The sequence below is a fragment of the Biomphalaria glabrata genome, chromosome 6 (assembly GCF_947242115.1).
Source record: "Biomphalaria glabrata chromosome 6, xgBioGlab47.1, whole genome shotgun sequence".
NCBI lineage: Eukaryota > Metazoa > Mollusca > Gastropoda > Planorbidae > Biomphalaria > Biomphalaria glabrata.
In genome coordinates, this window is record NC_074716.1 from 17,500,568 (window position 1) to 17,523,669 (window position 23,102).

Consider the following 23,102-nt stretch of genomic DNA (forward strand, 5'->3'; position numbering starts at 1 on the left):
TACAAACTAGATGTGAATTCCTGACGTTGCTGTATTTCTGTGCGGGCTGGCGTCCAAACCTTTCTTAGTATTTTGTTACTATGCAATGGCTCTTCAATGCACTTATTGTTATGGAGTTCAGTGTGAGCCTGGCCTATCGATGTGTTGAAATTATCATCTATTCGATGACCTACGGAATGGCAGACTACATAAAACTAATAGCGTCCATCCCCCTTTTGGAATTGCTGATTGAAGAACGATTTAACTCTTTCTCTCTTAACTGACGATACCAACGTTGATTCTCCTAGAATGTGGTAAATAATTACGGAGAGAAAGAGTTAAAAATGACAACAAAAATGGAAAGCAAGAAAAAGAAAGAGACTTTAAGTAGAGCAAGGTGAACAAAGAGAGACTAAGACAGAGAGAAAGAGACTTTAAGTAGAGCAAGGTGAACAAAGAGAGACTAAGACAGAGAGAAAGAGACTTTAAGTAGAGCAAGGTGAACAAAGAGAGACTAAGACAGAGAGAAAGAGACTTTAAGTAGAGCAAGGTGAACAAAGAGAGACTAAGACAGAGAGAAAGAGACTTTAAGTAGAGCAAGGTGAACAAAGAGAGACTAAGACAGAGAGAAAGAGACTTTAAGTAGAGCAAGGTGAACAAAGAGAGACTAAGACAGAGAGAAAGAGACTTTAAGTAGAGCAAGGTGAACAAAGAGAGACTAAGACAGAGAGAAAGAGACTTTAAGTAGAGCAAGGTGAACAAAGAGAGACTAAGACAGAGAGAAAGAGACTTTAAGTAGAGCAAGGTGAACAAAGAGAGACTAAGACAGAGAGAAAGAGACTTTAAGTAGAGCAAGGTGAACAAAGAGAGACTAAGACAGAGAGAAAGAGACTTTAAGTAGAGCAAGGTGAACAAAGAGAGACTAAGACAGAGAGAAAGAGACTTTAAGTAGAGCAAGGTGAACAAAGAGAGACTAAGACAGAGAGAAAGAGACTTTAAGTAGAGCAAGGTGAACAAAGAGAGACTAAGACAGAGAGAAAGAGACTTTAAGTAGAGCAAGGTGAACAAAGAGAGACTAAGACAGAGAGAAAGAGACTTTAAGTAGAGCAAGGTGAACAAAGAGAGACTAAGACAGAGAGAAAGATACTTTAAGTAGAGCAAGGTGAACAAAGAGGGACTAAGACAGAGAGAAAGAGACTTTAAATAGAGAAAGGTGAACAAAGAGGGACTAAGACAAAGAGAGTCAGTAAGAAAGAGTAAGAAAGACAATAACAGTTTTCTCTCTTTCTCGTGCTACTACTGATTCTATTCTTTGAGCACAAAGTTCATCTCTAATCAGCATTGGTAAAAGTAAAGTTAAGTTTCCCTTTCAGACCTTGCGGTCTATAGGGCAGATGATATAAAGGTCATCTTTTTCTGTGGCCCACGGTTAACGAGGGTGTCATGTGGCCAGCACAACGACCTATACTTTTACCCAACTTATTTGAGGTAATTATCAGAGCTGGGCTCAGAGGCGCCCAAAGATCCCGAAAATTAAAAGCCTACCCAAGTGCTTTAACACTATGCCACCAACCCGAGTCAGCAGTGGTGCCCCAATAAAACGAAGAAAGAGTAAAAGAAATAATATATTGATAAACTATTTTTCCAATAATGTAAATCTATACAGGCTAGAGACATGGTGTGCATTTTATCTATTGATAAACGTTTTCCCAATAATGTAAATCTATATAGGTTAGAGACATGGTGAGCAATATATCTGTGATACATGACTGTTCAAATGTCATAGAGTTAACGCACTTTATATATTTCGAAACAATAATGTCATCTTTCTGTTGTGTCATGTTGACCCGCCGTCTTAATTAAGACATATTGCATTTTTCAATATCACGTGACATGTGTTTCACTTCCGCTTTCGGTCTAACGAGATGCAAAGCGAACGAGCTAAAGATGGATCCTCTCAAATCTGTCACTGACGATGTCTCGGTCATTGTGGGTCACGATAGATAACGAAAGGTATAGACTGGTACTAACTCGGCTGACTTATGACAGACTCATTGCAATGACCGCTATATGGACATAAATGACCCTGAGTACTGACATTTTTATAACTAATGTTGATTAGTGCGTGAATACTGACCCCCTTTTTTTTTTCTACTATTAGCACAACTTTCGTTATGTTTAGAAATTTGAATCATTTATTTTGACGTTTTATTGTTCTACCGAGCTGTGACATTTCGCATACAAACATGTGACAACTTAGTTCATTAAAATTTCAGAAAGATCCATTAAAAGTATTGTATTAATTAAAAATTAAAATAGTAAATTCAAAGGCACTATTATGGGCGTAACTATCTTTAAATATTTAGTCTAAGCCCTCTGTCACGTAAATAATAAGTGTGAATGTTGTTTTAATTGTATAAGCAATATGTTTACATTTCGAGACACAACAGTAAATTTTTAATAACACTGAAAATAGCAAACTGAGTTAAAAATAGTGTCCTGCTACTGAATGCTAGAAAAAGCTAAACTTTAGAGAGTGTGTGTAAATACAAGGGAAGACAATAAGAGGAATGAGTCAATAAGTTTCAAGCTTCATGTTTGTGTCATTTTGCGATTCTATCCTGGAAATTAAGTTGTAGTGTGTGTGAATCGTGTAGTCAGCCTACACGAGGTTCTCAACTTGAGAAATGACATTGTTTTATTTCATAAAGTTTGTTACCTTTTACATCTAAAGAAAGATTCCCCTTCTTACTTGGGATTAAAAGTAGTTAATTTTATTATCAAAGAATATCCATATACTAGCCACTACGTTGAGCTGTAACAGAAAAAAACAGTCTGCTTCCTTACATTTAACTGATGTCAATCCTAATGGAATGAGCCAGGTTTCAATAGAAATAAACAAAATAGTCAATTCTAAACATAACCTGCTGTACATAGACGCAGGAAAAGAAAATTAAAAATGCAAGGAAAATAATCGCTTTCTATTCTGCAACTTATGTGATATAATATTCATCATATGTTGTTAAGTTATTATGTATTATTATTCATATTTATATTAATTACAATACTTACACAAATGCACGAATTGTAAGACAAATTTCCATACGGACAATAAAGATTATTATTATTATTATTTATGAAAAAGAATATATAAATGTCTAGTTGACTGTATTGTTTGAACATTAAGTAGGTATCGATTTTAAAAAAATTACATTTTTCTTACTTTACTTTCAGTAAATCAATGAGTATAGTTCCATGGTATATATTTGTGTTCACATCTGCCCCTTCGACCCCCGAGCTACCATTTCAGCCATAATAACCAGAAGTACATTTATAATGGTGTTTCTCTCAGGACTCAAAGTGTTTCACAAGTATCTCATGCACTGAGCAGTGGAGCATTGAAGTATTCAATCGTCGGCGGCTTGTTGACCACCGTAAGTCATAAAACGACCACGGCTCCATCTCGTAGAACCATTCATCTCGAGGCTACAGAGCACTATGTTGGAGAGGCAGTCTAGCCGTGACTTCCGTGACCTATATCCAAGGTGTCGGTCTAGCAAAGACCAAAGGCCTGAACACTGATCTGCAACGTCACAACCTGTGGGCAGTTTAGACCAATAGCTCGCTGTCACGTCACATGTCTATTAGTTATAAATATGTGTGAAGGCCTTCTTGAACGCATGGTCTCGGTCTAGCCCGCTTGAATAAATGGGAATAATCGCTTGGCTCCTTTGTGCCCTCGTTAATACGAGTAGTACACTCGGAGATACTAACCTTTGACCTTAAAAAGCGATTACCAATGTAGATCTACTACTCTGTTGAATTGTTTAAAAAGAAAACTTTTAGAAGCGATGTATCTCCCCCCCCCCTCCTCTATTTAATCTTATAGTTCTCTCTCTTTATTTAATATTATTTTAATGGCACTATCGAGGCTCTGCGAGACAATGATTTTCAACATGTGATATCCCACAATGAGAAACGTACAACAGTGACTCGTGTCAGCTGAGTTTGTTTGATGACTCACACAAGACCCAAAGTTTGTTTGATGACTCACACAAGACCCAAAAGTTTGTTTGATGACTCACACAAGACCCAAAGTTTGTTTGATGACTCACACAAGACCCAAAGTTTGTTTGTTGACTCACACAAGACCCAAAGTTTGTTTGATGACTCACACAAGACCCAAAAGTTTGTTTGATGACTCACACAAGACCCAAAGTTTGTTTGATGACTCACACAAGACCCAAAGTTTGTTTGATGACTCACACAAGACCCAAAGTTTGTTTGATGACTCACACAAGACCCAAAGTTTGTTTGATGACTCACACAAGACCCAAAGTTTGTTTGATGACTCACACAAGACCCAAAGTTTGTTTGATGACTCACACAAGACCCAAAGGACATAGCGGTTTCGCCGAACTTATATGACACGTCACACACGATAACAAAGAATGGGGTCGTCAAGATTTGATTTGTTGTTTCTGTTATGCTTCGGAATAGTCGCACCCTCTTGGATCAGCTGTTTGAGAACTACTTTGTCGACTTTGTGTGAAGAGGTTGCAAGTCTTCCTCCCCACTCTATAAGAGAGCATTGCCGGATGTATTTTGAAACTCTTCCTTTGCAGTATACTAGCCAAGCCACTTTGACCTTTTCTGGGAGTCAACATTTTCCAAAAGGATTTAGTCTTTTATTAAGACTGTGAACTTTTCAGCTTTTCAGGCGTAAGCTGTAAAATATTTCGACTCGACTGTAGCATTCAAGTTTATAGAAAACACCATTTTAATACTTGGAACTACAGTTTGATATCTAGAGAGCGGAGGGGACAAGCTACAGCTAACACTTCTTATATACATTTAAACATTTAGACAATAGAATTAAAGACTTTATAGAGAATAATCAATAAAATAAATACACCCACCAAAACAAGAAAAGAAAATGTGTATATATACCCACTCTTTCTCTCTCTCTTTATTTCTCTCTCTCTCTCTCTCTCTCTCTCATTCTTTCTCTCTTTCTCTCTCTCTCTCTCTTTCTCTCTCTCTCTCTCTCTCTCTCTTTCTCTCTCTCTCTCTCTCTTTTTCTGTCCCCCCCCATCTTCTACTCAATCCTTTCGTATCACAATAGATTTTTTTTGGTAATGACATCGTCTACAACCCCCCCCTTTCCCCCCCCCCCCCCGGCCCATCCCCGGGCCACTCCCCCCCCCCCATTCACAACCATTTACACGTGTATTGTATTTCCTGTCCTAACATCCAAACATTCAGAGAGGTTGGAACGATAGAATAAGCACGCACATACACAACCAGTCAAAATCGTCACAAGCACGAGAGGGGGGAGGGAGCTTGCTAAATTTTATTATTTTTAATGAGACTGGGGGGAGGGTTATGTCTAAAGATTTAGAGGACTTCACAGATATACCTTCGCACTCTAATTTAAAAACATAGCCTACGTGATAAATGTCATAATAACCCAGATATGGGTATTAGATATTTCATCTTCTGTTCCTTAGAACGAAATGAGACATTTCTGGAAGAAAAACGAAAATTCTTTGCAGGTAAATTCTTAACTGTTTTGATAAATATTCTGTTACAAACTGGAGATTGTCACTTCTTTTTACAAACCAAAGTAAACAATATGCATAGATTATTCATCCTAACTGGCATAGTTTATTCAAACTTTGAAAAGTAAAGAAAAAAAAAGAAGAAGAATTCATTACATCATCATTTTCTAGCCAGGTAAGTTTCACGTCTCTGTTTATTAGGAATATGCATGTGACTATGTTTGTAACTCTATCCTGCCTCTGTGGCATTTTGACATCGTAACTCTAAACATAATTTACTGTTATTAGAACTATGAACAGAATAGTTTCAGCTCTCCGATTTATGATGGCCCTCACAACAAACCCCCATCAACTTGAGTATGTATTTCATTAGTCGATATGTTTATTACACAATGAGCTTGGTACTGTATTCAAAATGAGATATTTAAGTCTTAAAATATATCTTGTACACATAAATTCGCATATACTAATTGATGTGCTTAGAAGGGGAATGTGGGATGAATATGTTAGCCTTTAATTTACTAGTGACTCGGGTGTTGACAGAGTTACTTATTGTGTAAAACAATCGATACTTGATACATTTTATCTCACGATCAGGGCCGGATTGACCTAAAGCTATAGATTAGGGCCCCAAAAATATTTAATACTAACATATAGAACCTGTACTATAAAGGGCATTTTTTTCCAATATCTTATAGCATTTTTAAAAATATAAATGCGGCTCTGTGTAGTTCTGTCCCATGCACAGCCCCTGACTATAGTTCTATCCCATGTTTAGCCCCTGACTATAGTTCTATCCCATGCAGAGCCCCTGTCTATAGTTCTATCCCATGCTGAGCCCCTGCCTATAGTTCTATCCCATGCAGAGCCCCTGACTACATGTTTAGATACATACATTTATATATATGTAGACTAGCGGTGTGATAGTTGTATATCAAGTTAACATAAAATGCTTGTGTTTGTAAGTAATTTAATCCATATTGTTCTCTCTCCATCTCTCTCTCTCTCTCTCTCTTTCTCTCTCTCTCTTTCTCCCTCTCTTCCTCTGGCTCACTCTCTCCTATAACCTATACACAAGTTATATAAAAACAGAGAACACTGCAACCCAAAACCCCAAACGCCTTCAGACTCCGTCACCTCCTTCCAAAAAATTCTTTGAAATCTGATCGAGCTGCAGATGGCCTGATTTAGAGGGAGGGAGAGAACATCCCAGGTCTCAGGAGCTTCTTTGGCTCCAGTCCAGTTGTAAGGATTCATCCCTCCCCCCCCCCCCCCAAGTCACTTCATTTTCACTTTCTCTCTCTTCATTCTTGTGTATCTCTTTTCTTTCTACTCAACACTGAGTCCATTTTGACTATTTCGACGTGGACATCTTCAGATGTACTCCTGCTCAAGTGACGTTACCTCTCCCTTCCTCCCTCTCTTTCTCTCTGGTTCTCTCACACACATGCGCGTGTGCGCTAACACTTCAGGGCTAACAATTTCTTCCGTAATGTATACTAGATCTCCTCTGTTCTTGTTCTTTTATCTCTTTCTGTTGATAACTCTGTTTTCTTCTTTTGGGAGAAGTTTCTCTCTCTCTAGTTCTTTATGAGTTCTTCCCTCTCATCTCTCTTTCTCTCTAGTTCTTTATGAGTTCCTCCCTCTGATCTCTCTCTCTCTCTCTCTCTCTCTCTCTCTCTCTCTCTCTCTCTCTCTTTATGAGTTCCTCCCTCTGAAATTAGATTTCAGTTAATACACGTAAGATAAACATTCTGGTGACGTATGTACAGGGCCGGACTCAGGCCACTGCAACCTATGCGGTCGCAGTGGGCCCCGCACTTTCATAGGCCCCGCGCTAATTCTAAGTGTAAATTATTACATTTAAACATTATAACTTATAAATAATAACAAGTTTTGCACGTCTTCCTGATTTTCCAGAGACTAGTGGAGATCTCTTGTAATTGCAATATAGACCAAAAAGTTCTGGAAATCTCCTGAAATTAAAAATCTCCTGAAAAATAGACAAAATTGTCTTTTTGGGTGCCAATTGATCAATGCTTTATTATGGATAACGATAAATGAAATACAAAGAATTTAAGAATTTTCAGCCCTTGAAAAAAAAATGAATTGCCAGCACGATAGCCAAGTGTAAGTGCTACCCGTTTCGAATTTGCATTCGCAATTCCGCAATAGCTAGGACCGGCCCTGAGTATGTCTCGTATTATACTTGTAATATAAGAACATTTCAGTAAGTGTACATCGTACTGAGAGTACAAGATACAAGATGTGTTCTTTTTTAGCTATCGTTACACTGGTGGAATAATATATTCTCCCCACAAACATTGTACTATACAGCGTTCATCAAGGAGCCACTCTTATAGCCTACACTTGCACGGATGATGTGGTACAGAGTTTCCTCAGTGTTCTCGGCCTTTGGCCTCGCTTCTAAGCCAAGCATATTGGGATACGAGCCATTGGTAATAGGAATGAGAAAAGTTTGCATCTGCTTGGCTTTTTCCCAGACAGAACAGTTTGTTCAGACAGGAAGATGGAGACAAACTTTCATAGGCCTAAAGTTCAAAGTGTCTTAGACTCAACTCTTAAGACAAGCTTCCATAGGCCTAGAGTTCCAAGTGTCTTAGACTCAACTCTCATCACAATTACAAAGAAGAGGAAGAAAAAACTAAGTTTTTGTTACCTTCTACATTTTACACTGGCTATGTTAGCGATAGAAGACATCGCTGGTAAAAGAATAGTTCTATGTTCATACAAGTGTCCTATTAAAATAATATTAAAATCTAGGCTACTCCTCATATGGGTTTCTTAGAACGACGTGAAATGTCGAGTCTGTTGTCAAATGTCGAGTCTGTTGTCAAATGTCGAGTCTGTTGTCAAATGTCGAGTCTGTTGTCAAATGTCGAGTCTGGTGTCAAATGTCGAGTCTGTTGTCAAATGTCGAGTCTGTTGTCAAATGTCGAGTCTGGTGTCAAATGTCGAGTCTGTTGTCAAATGTCGAGTCTGTTGTCAAATGTCGAGTCTGGTGTCAAATGTCGAGTCTGTTGTCAAATGTCGAGTCTGTTGTCAAATGTCGAGTCTGTTGTCAAATGTCGAGTCTGGTGTCAAATGTCGAGTCTGTTGTCAAATGTCGAGTCTGTTGTCAAATGTCGAGTCTGGTGTCAAATGTCGAGTCTGTTGTCAAATGTCGAGTCTGTTGTCAAATGTCGAGTCTGTTGTCAAATGTCGAGTCTGTTGTCAAATGTCGAGTCTGGTGTCAAATGTCGAGTCTGTTGTCAAATGTAGAGTCTGTTGTCAAATGTAGAGTCTGGTGTCAAATGTCGAGTCTGTTGTCAAATGTCGAGTCTGTTGTCAAATGTCGAGTCTGTTGTCAAATGTCGAGTCTGGTGTCAAATGTCGAGTCTGTTGTCAAATGTCGAGTCTGTTGTCAAATGTCGAGTCTGTTGTCAAATGTCGAGTCTGTTGTCAAATGTCGAGTCTGGTGTCAAATGTCGAGTCTGTTGTCAAATGTCGAGTCTGTTGTGTAATGTCGAGTCTGTTGTCAAATGTCGAGTCTGTTGTCAAATGTCGAGTCTGTTGTCAAATGTCGAGTCTGTTGTCAAATGTCGAGTCTGGTGTCAAATGTCGAGTCTGTTGTCAAATGTCGAGACTGGTGTCAAATGTCGAGTCTGTTGTCAAATGTCGAGTCTGTTGTCAAATGTCGAGTCTGGTGTCAAATGTCGAGTCTGTTGTCAAATGTCGATTCTGTTGTCAAATGTCGAGTCTGGTGTCAAATGTCGAGTCTGTTGTCAAATGTCGAGTCTGGTGTCAAATGTCGAGTCTGGTGTCAAATGTCGAGTCTGTTGTCAAATGTCGAGTCTGTTGTCAAATGTCGAGTCTGGTGTCAAATGTCGAGTCTGGTGTCAAATGTCGAGTCTGTTGTCAAATGTCGAGTCTGGTGTCAAATGTCGAGTCTGTTGTGTAATGTCGAGTCTGTTGTCAAATGTCGAGTCTGGTGTCAAATGTCGAGTCTGTTGTGTAATGTCGAGTCTGTTGTCAAATGTCGAGTCTGTTGTCAAATGTCGAGTCTGTTGTGTAATGTCGAGTCTGTTGTGTAATGTCGAGTCTGTTGTCAAATGTCGAGTCTGGTGTCAAATGTCGAGTCTGTTGTGTAATGTCGAGTCTGTTGTCAAATGTCGAGTCTGGTGTCAAATGTCGAGTCTGTTGTGTAATGTCGAGTCTGTTGTCAAATGTCGAGTCTGTTGTCAAATGTCGAGTCTGTTGTGAAATGTCGAGTCTGTTGTGTAATGTCGAGTCTGTTGTCAAATGTCGAGTCTGTTGTGTAATGTCGAGTCTGTTGTCAAATGTCGAGTCTGGTGTCAAATGTCGAGTCTGTTGTGTAATGTCGAGTCTATTGTCAAATGTCGAGTCTGTTGTGTAATGTCGAGTCTATTGTCAAATGTCGAGTCTGTTGTGTAATGTCGAGTCTGTTGTGTAATGTCGAGTCTGTTGTCAAATGTCGAGTCTGGTGTCAAATGTCGAGTCTGTTGTCAAATGTCGAGTCTGTTGTGTAATGTCGAGTCTGTTGTCAAATGTCGAGTCTGTTGTGTAATGTCGAGTCTGTTGTCAAATGTCGAGTCTGTTGTCAAATGTCGAGTCTGTTGTGTAATGTCGAGTCTGTTGTCAAATGTCGAGTCTGGTGTCAAATGTCGAGTCTGTTGTCAAATGTCGAGTCTGTTGTGTAATGTCGAGTCTGTTGTCAAATGTCGAGTCTGTTGTCAAATGTCGAGTCTGTTGTGTAATGTCGAGTCTGTTGTCAAATGTCGAGTCTGGTGTCAAATGTCGAGTCTGTTGTGTAATGTCGAGTCTGTTGTGTAATGTCGAGTCTGGTGTCAAATGTCGAGTCTGTTGTCAAATGTCGAGTCTGGTGTCAAATGTCGAGTCTGTTGTCAAATGTCGAGTCTGTTGTCAAATGTCGAGTCTGTTGTCAAATGTCGAGTCTGTTGTCAAATGTCGAGTCTGTTGTCAAATGTCGAGTCTGGTGTGTAATGTCAATTGTGATGACATCTTAGATATAGTCAGTAGGCAATCGTGCTAGTGGTGCTATAATCCCGTCGATAGTTGGAAAAGCTTTTATCCAATGAAAGGGCCTTGCCCGGGGACGTCAGAACGAGACAAAAGCAAAGTATTTCCTACATCGGTCATAATCAACCTCTTTGAACGGCATTGTGTATCTCTTGAACCCTTAAAAGGTTTTTATTTCATTCTGGGCTTCTAATACGTTTTGAGAACCTCTCTTCTTAGTGTTATGCTTTCTGCTTGAAGATTTGGACAAACCTTTTTAGCTACTTAATTTGCTTCTCTAACGACAATTAAACTCTACTTATAAACAGCAGCTCTTAGTTTGCTCCTCTAACGACAATTAAACTCTACTTATAAACAGCAGCTCTTAGTTTGCTCCTCTAACGACAATTAAACTCTACTTATAAACAGCAGCTCTTAGTTTGCTCCTCTAACGACAATTAAACTCTACTTATAAACAGCAGCTCTTACTTTGCCCTTGTCTTGTGTCTAGGTGGTTCTCACTTTCTGGTAATTCTGTCATATGTAAAGTGGAAATCAAGCCACACACACACACAGTGTGATAAATTTCATTGCACATATGTGACAAGTAGAGTAAGCAGGTACACTGTACTCTTTGAACTTAAAATACAAATAGATTAGGCCTAAATAATTACATTCATACTGATGATACCGAAATAAAATCTAAAACAATTTTAAAATATATATATATATATATATATATATATATATATATATTCAATATAAAAAGAGAGGCCGTCCGAGTGCATCTTTATCTCCCCTTTTCTATATATAAAAGAATTATTCCTAATTGATTAAATTGTTGGTTTATTATTTGATTGATTCGTGTGTTGTCATATTTGTGAAAATTTCAAGGAATGACAGACAGACCGACAGAGTGATTCGATATAAGTTTTGTAAAATGTAGCTCCACTGACTCACCCACGTTCCTATTTTTCCATTCTCCTACCTCTCAACCCAAGTCTAGGTTTTAAAGAGAACAATAATTTACAAGTATGGCAAACTTATATACTTTTAAGACCCATAAGTTATTTTTAGCTTTGTTAGAAAACAATTCTGCATTCTCGGCTTGTAAAGGTTAAAGAATAACACTAGTTGTTATTAACAACAAGCGTCGCGTCTTATAACCTGATATTAGAATTCTCTTAGATTAGTATTCTCTTTGAATATTTATTTGCATTTTTTTAAGGTCAAATCGCTCCTTTTATATATTGCAAAAACATCTGGATATTTTTGTGACAAACACCTAGGTTTTTTTATGAATTTAAAATAGGTGATAGAGTGGCAGTTATGTTTGACAGATTGTGTAGGAAGCAAAAAAAAAAAAAACCCAGATCCTTCTTAGATTTCAGTGGAGGTATAATTAATATATATAGTTATATACATTATCTTTACAACAATCAAAAAAAAATATGAAAAACATATTTGTAAGAAAAAACAATTTATTAAACGGCTATTGGATAAGAACTGGATCTCCCAGTAATTAAGAAAATGTAGATATGTGCTTGAGTTTCATTCAGAACCTGACACCCTAGCATCACGTGACATCTATGAGACTGGGCCCCCCTCCCCTCTTTTTTCATGGATCTGATATGTTGACATGACAGTGAGACAGCGGCAGTCACCGAAGAACTAGCAGCTCGAATGAAGTGATAAATGTATAGAACACAAAGACATACTGCACAGCAGTAAATGTTGGCAGTTTGATTCCCATACAGACGTTTTGATAAATAGAGTGATTTGATGATAAAGTCGATGCAATATTTGATTTTAAAAAAGGAAAGAAAAAATACAGAAAAATAGTTAAAGGGCTCAATTTGTCTCTCTCTCTCTCTCTCTCTCTCTCTCTCTCTCTCTCTCTATCTGTTCTGCTCAACTGAATGCTATGGAATGTGTCTCACCTGTTGATCTACCTGGCAGCCCCCTCGCTCCCAGCCCCACTTCAACATTCTCCTTGATCCACTGATTAGACTCTTGGAGTAGCTGCCCACCTCTCCACGTGCCTCCAGCTGTGCTCTCCCTAGATACACCTCTTTAGTCTTTACCTTTGCTCTCTCAATCTCTCACCTCTCTCTACCAATCTCTCTCTCTTTCTCTCTCACTTTCTCTCACTTTCTGTCTTACTCTCTCTCTCTATACCTCTCCTCTAGCTCAATATCTCTATCTCACTTCCCCTCTCGAACACACTCTCTTTTTCACTCTCTCTCACTCTCGCTACGCTCCCCCCCCCCTCTCTCTCTCTGAGTGTGTCCATTTACTTTTAGTAGAATCAGAATAAAGGCAAATAAAAAAATATTGTTTTGAAAAGTAGGGCGGAGGTAGAGATCTAGCCCGTCAGAATACAATCCTAAATAGTTCATGTTCGAATCGTTGAAGTGTTATACTTGTATCATTGAATCTACAATCGATGAATATACCTTGGCTTGGTTTACCTCTAGGCAATAGAATCTATAGCTTAGGGACACCACTTGTTGGCTGGCTTCTCAAAAAGAGTTCCAGGGATACTTTCACTCATCAGGAAACTGTGCCTTATATTGATGACATCGGGCCCCAGATCTTAAAAAGCTTAGGGCCTTATTAAAGCTAAATCCTGTCAAGGAATGAACGTTGGGATCAGTTACAGTGGCGTAGTGAGCAAAACGTGCACCCGGGGCAAGAAACTTTATTAGCGCCCCACATTCTACCTGAACATTACATAATCTAGAAATATAGGCTTATACATAAAAAGTATTTAATAATAATGTAATACGAATAACCTTAGAATGTATTACCTAACTAAAATACCTACAATAATATTTTGGCGCCTATCTGCGTGTGGCGCCCCCCCCCCCCCTGAAAGTGGCGCCCGAGGCATCGTGCCCCCCCCCTTGTCCCCCTCTCGCTACGCCTCTGGGTGCGTTAAAAGCTGGAAGTCCTTGTTGTGGCCACTACCTGAGGGACGAGCTGATGAAATGGTTGAACAGTTTAGACCAGTGGTCTTCAACCTTTTTTGGCCTACCGCCCCCTTTTCGATTTTTTTCTTTAAAAAAATCCGCCAGCGCCCCCCTCTAAGAAAAACATTTATAAAGAAGCACGAGAAGGCAAATTTGAACAAAATATCATCTATCTATTAATTTTTATGCTGTCAATAAAACTTATCCCGCTTGGGAGACGACCGCATGCCAAAGGCGATTGTTGTGAACTCCTTGGCCTATGACTGACGAGCTGTGAGGAGGACTGAGTTACAGAGGTGCCCCCTCCATCGTGAGCGCTATAAAGATTTATTCAGGCGCCATTTCGCTTTCACTGGCTTAGAGGAAAGTACCTGGCAGCATTCTCTGGCAGCAGTTAACCTCTGAGAGAAACAGTTCGAGAGCTCTTACAAAAACTGCGGGACAAACATTTGATACTCAAAGAAAAGCCATTATTGAAGACAGTTGCAAAAGACGGAAAGAAAACTTAAATAGAACACCAGCATACAACGGCTTTGTCTGCACAAAAATCGGGAAAATATGTAGGTCGCATTTTGGTTAGCGTAGTTATGTGAAACACTGGACCGTAATCTTCGGAATTAAAGGCAAAAACAGCCAATATTATCATTATACATAATTTATGTAAAATAATTTGCAGTGATTACACAAAATTAATTGTAAAGACTTTCTTTGAAATCCTAAGAATAATCTCCGTTTAATTTTTTGAATATTAGGGCCTACTGTTTTTAGGTTTAATTGTAAATTTAGTTTTATTTTTTTAATATAAATATTATTATTGCTGAATTCACTACAAAAAGATATTAAGCTAATGGGAACCTTGTGCCCCATGCAGTCTGATAATATTAGAAATTTCAAGCTTTAAATTAGCCAAGGCAAGGCGAAGGTCTCCTCTATTTGCTACATCCAGTCTATTTCTTTGCTAGGTTAACCATGTAGGTTTACTGAAATGCTAAAACATAAGCCAATTTTGACCACAGTTTTGGAATTTTACTGAAACATTTAAATGCAGCCACATCTCTGTTGTGCCTCCAGGGGCGTAGCTTGGAATTTCCATTGTTTTGGGGGCCAGGGGGCTTGACATCTTTAGGGGCCGCTGCATTTTGCGTAATATTTAATTTAATTAATTAAAAAAGCACTAATTTGGGCTTCCCTTAAATGGGGGCCGGGGGATTTTCAAATTTCCCCCCTCACCCCACTCTAGCTGCGCCACTGTGGGCCTCCTATGTTTACATTCTTTTTACTGAAGACATAATTTTGTAAATATATTTTTTCATGCAATTCAATTTGAACATCGGTAATAGATGTTTAATAATTGTCATTTATATATTTTTTTTAAATTTTAGGAGCGAATCTTAATTTCTTCATAGAGCATTGTTATGTGAATTACATTGATATCGGTAATTCATTTGTCAACAAACAAGTTATGTGAGAGTGTAAAACTCTTTAAAATAGATTTAATATCTCGATAAAAGAGAAAATGATATCAAAGTCAATCTCTTCCCTAGCAGTCGGAGGTTCGTTTCATTCATTTGTGTTAGATGCCTACCATGTAAAACATTTTTTTAGCCTGCTTTAAGTCATCGCCAACCGTTGAATCTTCCCGTTTCTCAAAAAAAAAAAAAAATTATTTAAGAGCTTAAAAAAACGAGCCATAACAATTAACAAACCCCTTTCGAAATCCAGCGAACTTCAGTTTACAACAAGAGTCTAACTCCATTTTTATCATTTGTTTCACAAAACTGTTGAAAGATGCGCTTATTTTCGGCATGGGTTTGTATTTTATTTACAGTTTTATAATTAGATTCCAATAGAAATGAAATTGCGGGCTAAACATTTCTTGTGTATCATAACTCACAATGTGAATAGTGAATAGATTTGTTCTTTATTCTATATTACCTATGAAGTCATTGTAGCGTCCAACCACTGATGGTTTCCTATATGTCCTCATAAGCTACATAACTAGACAATTTTGAAATAATATTTCATCTCTAACAGAAAAAAAAAGTCTTTTTGTGTAACATGTTTTAAAAAAAAAAAAAGTTTTAATCAATTTTTCAACAATATCATAAGAATTTTTAAAAAGCTATGCATTTTTCTAAGAAGCCATTAAAACATATCCTGCTTTGCCGTTTTTTGTTTTTAATAGTTTTAATTGTAGATTTATATAATTGTTCATGAATATTCTTAAATTATTTTTGGATATCGCTATATGTTCGTGAAGCTGACTTGGTTTCATAACCTCATCTGAAAATGCCATCAAAGTAGAACTTACTTTTTTTCTAGTGGCAATTCACTAAATCTCAAGGAAATATTACATGACATACCAGTGAGTTTTCGTAACAACATTTTATAAATGTTTATTGTTTTTAAAAAGTTAAATTATTCTATTAAATGTTACCTTTAATGTTTTTTGCAATTAACATTTACATATCAATATATTAACATATGTAGATAAAATAAACAATAATCTAAAAGGCGTATTACCTACTTTGTTTATCAAATCTTAAACGTTTATAAGCGCGAGATCCAAGGACAATTAATACTCCGTAAACACAGCAAAAGAGTAAGAATTTAAAAATAGAAAATGGGATTCCCGAACTCAATTTCTAACGCTGTTTCTGTTCTTAAATTAGAAGCAAGTTAACTATAATTTGTCTATATTTAGTTTCCCAGCTTTAATGTTGAAGAATTTTTTTATTTGTTTTGTTTCAGAGCACCTTTAGTTTCTTCTTTCCGCCTTTATGCCCAGCGCCCCCTTACCGCCCCATTTTGTGCCCAGCGCCCTCATACCGCCCCTTTGGCTCTCAGCGCCCCCCAAAATCTCGAAAACGCCCCCTAGACCACTGGTTTAGACCAGTGTTTCTCAAACTGTGTGCCGCGGCACACTAGTGTGCCGCCGAAGATTTGCAGGTGTGCCGCGGGAGTTTTCAAAACGCCACAAATGCAGGCGTTACACAGGTCTGCCTACTATTGAATTTGTATTTTACGTTGCGATGACATCCCCACTTGCAATGACCAGTAGTAGTAGTGGATCGCTCCATTATGACGGAAAGGGGTGTTAGCTATTCAGGTTATGGAATTTTTTAACTATACATATATTATTATAATGACTCAAATGTAGGCCGCCTTAGCTGACGCACAGCAGTTGTTGAATTGGTAACGATAATAATAAGCGATGCGTTTGTTGTAAATTTTGTAGGTGTATGCTAATAATAACAAATTATCACTAAGCCTTATTCATTGTTATCCATGGAGAAATACGTTAGAGAGAATGAAACTGCGAAAGCGTTAAATGAAAAGCAAGGAACCAAACGAAGGTACAAAGACTGCATCGGATAGGGTTTCATATCTTCGGGGCCTGAAGATGCTCCATTGCCATTCTGTCTGATCTGCAATGCAACTCTGTCGAATGAGGCGCTTGTTCCAAGTGAATTGAAGAGACACTAGGAAACAAAACACCTAGCTGTAAAAGCGCAACCGAAGGAATACTTCGAAAACATCGGGGCTCAACAAAATAAACAAGCTAAGACACTTACGAAGTACCTAAAGCTGACAGAAAAGGGATTGATTGCAAGTTATAAGGTTGCTCAATTATTAGCAAAACGCAAGAAAGCACACACAGAGGCCGAATCAGTCATTGCACCAGCTTTAGCAATTGTTGTTGAAACTATCCTTGGACCCGATGCCGCCGAAAAAGTTTTAAAAATTACTTTGTCAAATGATAATATCTCGCGCAGAATTGAAGACTTATTGTCAGATTTACAAGATCAAATCTTCAAACACTTCGATGTGACTGACGATGAACTGTCTCTGTTGTGGTCCCTTCAAGTGGATGAATCCACTGACATTAGTGCAAAGCCCAGCTGTTAGCTTTTATTCAGTTCATAAAGGATGAAAAATGTGTCAACAAATTCTTATTTTGCAAAGACTTACCAACTACGACCAAAAGCTAAGATATTTTCAATGTGTTGAACGAAAACATTTTCCTATTCAAACTACAGTGGAAAAACTGCATCAGCGTTTGCACCGATGGCTGTCCTTCCATGCAGGGAAATGAATTCGTCACTCTTGTGCGTCAAGAAAATCCAAATGTATTAGTTGTTCACTGCATGATTCACAGAGAAGCTCTTGCCTTCAAATCTTTATTTTGAAATTCTGGACACTTTGATCCACTTGCAGTCAGCATTGCAGCGTTACTTTCCAACAGTTGGAAGTAATGAGTATGGATGGGTCAGTTATCCATTTGGAAACAATGAAGCTACAAATCTGACAACTGAAGAAGCAGAGCAGCTCATTGATTTAAAAAACGATGCAGTTTTTAAGTCAAGTTTTGCCGAGAAAAGCCTGGATATGTTTTGGATTTCAATCAACAAATTATATCCTGCAATCAGTTTAAAAGCAATCAAAATAATTCTTCCATTCACATCTTCATAGTTTTGTGAGTTTGGATTTTCAGCATTGACTGAAATCAAATATAAGAAAAGAGAGAGACTTCTTACAATTGACGATGAAATGCGAGTTTGTTTGTCGACTCTGGAGCCTCGATTAGATCGCATTTGCTCTAAAAAAAAAACAAAAACGGGCAAAACCCTTCACATTAAATGTAATACTTCAAAACAGGTCAAATACGTTTTTTTTCTCTTTATTATGAAACAACTGTTGCTCTTCGTGGTGTGCCGCGAAATTTTTGTAGTTTTTTTACTGTGCCGCCAGACAAAAAAGTTTGAGAAACACTGGTTTAGACCAACTCGAACGCTCTCCACATTCTGAAGATAGACAAGAACGTTTCCCAAAGTACGCTTACCATTAGATGTCGTTTATTGAACCTTCTCCAACTTGGCTTCTAGGATATTTTCTCAGCATACAGTTTCATACATAGCCACGAAACACGGCACCCCATATGGTATCGCATGTCATCAGGCCGTATCAAATGCCACCATAACGTGACATCAATCCTGTAAACAAACGCTGTCTGTCCTGTGTAAACAGCAGCTGTTTGTGTAACTCAAAGCTGGGGGATAGAGTTAAGCACGCCCCCCCCCCTCCGCGCCCGTTGCGCAAAGACCACCATTCTATATCGCACGAATCTCTTCAACTTTTATGATACGTAATGTTACTTGGAAACGTGTCCTTAGACCACGGAACTGCAGTGATTGTATCACGTGTCTGGACATTTGAGATTTGTCATGTGCATCTCTTAATCCAGCAACCAAATACAGCAAGAGAGAGGAGGGTGCTGCCAAAAAGATTTCATTTTTTTCAGATCACCTTTAAACAGGGGCGGACTGGCTATATGGGTATTAGGGTAAATGCCCAGTGGGCCAATTGGGCTGGTAGGGCTACTGAAAGAGCCACATGAATGCCAGTAAATTGTTATATGATTTTATATTTTTATTAAAAGCAACATGTACCTGATACTGGCTGATACTCACAAAATCATCTAATTAATTATTCATATATATAACTACTTTCGATACATTATTAAACTTGACACAATGCTCTTGAGGACAGGTATAACTGAATGCCCATCATGTGGCATATAATTTGTGGACCGTATTGTATAGAAATGCCCGGGCTGATTTTTACTCCCAGTCCGTCCCTGCATTTAAATCTTGGCTAGGTGCCGGTACTCAGTGACTAGGTGCCGGTACTTAGTGACTAGGTGCCGGTACTCAGTAATGGATTGCCTAACTTTTAAATACTAATAAACTAATATTAATAATAAATGTTAATATACAAGAAAAGTAAAAATGTTTTCCCCATATTCAAAAAGGTGTCGGTACGCCGTACCGGTGCGTAGCGTACACACAACACACAAAAAGTACTGTGCGAGGGTATGGGTGTGAAGTATATTTAGTATGCACCTAGTTTAACTTCAAACTTCTAGTTCAAACCTCTAGTTCAAACCTCTAGTTTAAACATCCAACAAGACTTACTGCTACATTGACACATGTTTCGTAAGGTATAATTATTACTTGTGTAAAGTTTCAACTTGATCTTGGAATGGGTATGGGAGAAATAACATATATATATATATACTTTTTACCAGACCGACAGTCAAACAGAGTGATAAACCTTTGTAAAAAAATAGTAGTCTATGTTGAGTTTTCTGGTGCGCTCAAAATAAAATATTGAAGTGTATAAATGAAGTGGTTTGATTTAGATTCTAGACATTCTGGTAGGTCACTTCTCTGTCATGAGATTCATTATCTTCCTGGGTTGCAAACGTCTGAGAAAGAAATTAACGCGAAAATACTTCAAAGGGTCACTGTTATATGTTCACATTGACTGTACATTGTTTTATGACTCACCAAGCGTAAACCTTTTCTTGGGAGGTTTTCCCCATTGAGTTTCCTGTGTCTGTCTCGAATCTGTCTTCACAAGCCATGTCTCTGTCTACGTGTCTGTACATCGGGAAGACTTCTATAACAATGTCATTGTTAGTCCGTGACAGAAATCATGAAACGGGGCGTGCAGGAGATTTCGTGAGAGAGAAACATGGTTCGCTAATCGTTTAATGACTTGCTCTAGCCTCGTGCTTCTCTTGTTTCACACGAAACATTGGAATTAGCTGATATTGACAGTCAAATTAGTTGATAGAGAACAAAGATCCAGTCTGCTGTAGACAATCCACTTAATTTCCAATAAAGTCTGACCTCAGACCTGCCTGATATCTGATACATGTGCATAATACAAGTTTTGTTTTATGTCTGTTTCATTTTTAAAGCCAACATTTATGTCTTTTGAACTGTGCTATTGAAGTCAAAGTATTCTCAGTAGTACTGTAATCTCTTCAGCTCCTTGTAAGTGTCTAGTGTATTAGTTAACTTGAAACGGAGTGTGGTTCCTCAACAGTGTCCACTGCGGAATGTTTTAAGGATGTTGCAGGTTTGAACCAGGATCTCGCTCTGAGTGGTAACAATCATCATCTTAGTCCTGAGTTGTTAAGTTCTTTAAGTTGGTGGTATCGTGTGGTGCAGTTTGCAGAAACCCTGAATAGCGAGCAACGTTACAATTCAAGGCTTCGAAGATGTCTTGTGTGAATTATTTAACCTACACCACAGTTGGATATAGATCTTTTTTTATAATATTCAATTTCATGGCTATGTCCTCGAGTCCCTAGAGTCCGACGAGTGCAGTGATTCACATGACAACCCCATTGCGCTTTTCATATTTTGTCACATCTAATGCAGGCAAAGCCGTTGTCCGCATAGGGGTCTAGTTAAGTTTTTTTCTCGCCTTCTGCTCCTGTCTTTGGTCTCAAATGCGTGTCCCACGGCCTTCGTGAAAGATCTTCGTCACTTTCACAGGCCATCTTCTGCTAGATACTTTCCGCTATACCAGAGAGGGCAGGCAAATGTCGCTTGACTTGATCTTTATAGCACTTCCAGGGACAGCTCTGTTAACGACTTCTAGTCCTTCTTTACAGTGGCGTAGCTAGGGTGGGTGGGGGGGAGGGAGAGAATTTGGAAATCCCCCAGGGCCTTCACTTGAAAGGGGCCCCAAATGAGTGTTTTTTACATTAAATATTAAATATTACGCAAAATGTAGGGGCCCCTAAAGAGGTCAAGCCCCCCCCCCCCCCGGCCCCCAAATAATTTAAAATCCCTAGATAGTCCCCTGCTTCTTTAAGGTCTCCAAAAGAAGATCGCCTTTGGCATGTCTTCAACTTACACAGAATCATCATCTCCAGAAGCAGTAGTTCCAATTTTAATATTTGTATTTCTCATCTTAGAAATTATTATGTAGCCAAGGCACAGTTGTGTCCAGTCTGGTACATTTCTAATTGTTTATCTTGTTCTCAAAAATAAACAAACAGATTCTCTTCATTATGTTTGATATTTGGCCCACATCTCTGACAGAGAATAAACTAGCATACTCAATCATCCATATTATTGTCGATGTTTCGAAGATCTCAATTCGTTATTAAACATTGTTTCTTTAATTTATACCCTCTTTAGGACTATGTGGAGACGACCATGAATGAGCTACTAGGCTGGTACGGACTCCCCAAGATAGACAAGGGTGACACCCCTAATGTTTCTCTGAATGGGTATCCCGCTCATCTCTCTATGACAGACCAACAGTCGCCGCCGCCCATGGCAGCTGGTGCATTGTTGTGCCATAAAAGAAAACACCTTGTACCCAAGTCATCGCCGCCCGACTTTGACGCCAGCAACGTGAATCTCAGGAGCGAAGACTGCAGGAGGAGGTCTGCTGTGGTGCCTTCGTCCCTCCCTTCACCAGTCAGCGGCGAAGATAAGAGTGGGAAACACAGCAACGACACCAACAACAATAACAGCAGTGGCAGCGGCGGAAGGACTGACGACGAGGAGGATGATGCTGACCTTGACGACCCCCACCAGCTTCCTGTCAGTGACGACACAGGAGATGAGATGGACAACATGCGGGACTCGCCCAGTGTCCGGAGCGATGTTAGCGGAATGATTTCACCACTAGGAGGTAGAGTATATTTGTTGAATACTTGCAAACATAATCTGTATTCCCTTTCAAAACTTATATTATTGCTGTTTTAAACTAAAGAGAATTTTTATTTCCTTTAGTACTCGGTATTTTTAATGTATTATTAGTATCTAGAAAGGGAGATAACAGAATAAATATTTCAATCCAGCAATAAGGGAATTATCACTGTTACATACAGAGTTCTAAGACTTGTTAGAATGTCAATGTTAAACATTTAAAACGTACACGTTTTTTAGCGGCCCGCGAAAGGGGAAAAGACGCTATTAGTTTTGTGTGGAATGTCTGTCCGTCCGTCCGTCCCGTTTAGATCTCGTAAACTAGCAAAGATAGTGAAAATTCGACATCACAATATTTTAGACCATTCAAAGTTCTGATGCAACAGAAACTTTTTCGTTTCTGAAAGCGAAACATTTAATTTTTTATATCACTTATGCAAGCAGTTTTTTCATAAAAATACAACACTTTTACAACTATTCACTACTAATAGTAATAAACACTGAAGGCTCTATAGTAGATGGGTAACATACTTATGCAAATAGTTTTATATTTTTGTCAAAAAAAATATTTTTTAGACTTGAATTTTAGATTTGTATTGCTAATTTACGTAACTTCTGTCATCATGGGTGTAGCCGGAATTTTTTTTCATATAAGTTGGACAACAATTAATAAGTAGTTTTTCATATTATCGCGTGAACTGCACTATCCACCTATACTTGTAAAACACTGAACTATAGGTAATTTTTTTTTTTAGGTAAATGTTTTTTTTTCTTGAGGATTTGAATAAGAGGTTGACCCTTTATAAAACAATTAGATCAATAAGATATTCATTATAAGACATCAGTTAGACCAGGTTCACATCGAACATCACATTCACTTTCACCTATCCTTTGGTCTGCTGAAAACAATGAAACTACCTTTTTACATGCCTGGGTGGACCACTTTGGGGGCCGATTTTGAGTTTGTGTTTCACACAAAATGTCTTTGTAACCTTGTTCTTTTTTCAAGTATGCAAGTATTCTGCTTAGAG

The 23,102-nt window shown here is 38.4% G+C and overlaps 1 protein-coding gene across 6 annotated transcripts in view; it reads left to right on the top strand.

Annotated features, from left to right (window-relative positions):
* LOC106073810 (sine oculis-binding protein homolog) overlaps window positions 1–23,102 on the top strand; it is a 97,522-nt gene that overhangs the window by 39,244 nt on the left and 35,176 nt on the right. For 3 of the 6 annotated variants that reach the window (XM_056032819.1, XM_013234454.2, XM_013234455.2), the window contains exon 3: window positions 21,553–22,054. In XM_056032819.1, the coding sequence (XP_055888794.1) occupies window positions 21,553–22,054 (502 nt within the window). Of the gene's footprint in view, window positions 1–5,331; window positions 5,535–5,566; window positions 5,716–20,346; window positions 20,507–21,552; window positions 22,055–23,102 lie in introns of those variants that run through there. The other 3 variants (XM_056032820.1, XM_056032822.1, XM_056032821.1) reach the window with 3 other exon arrangements.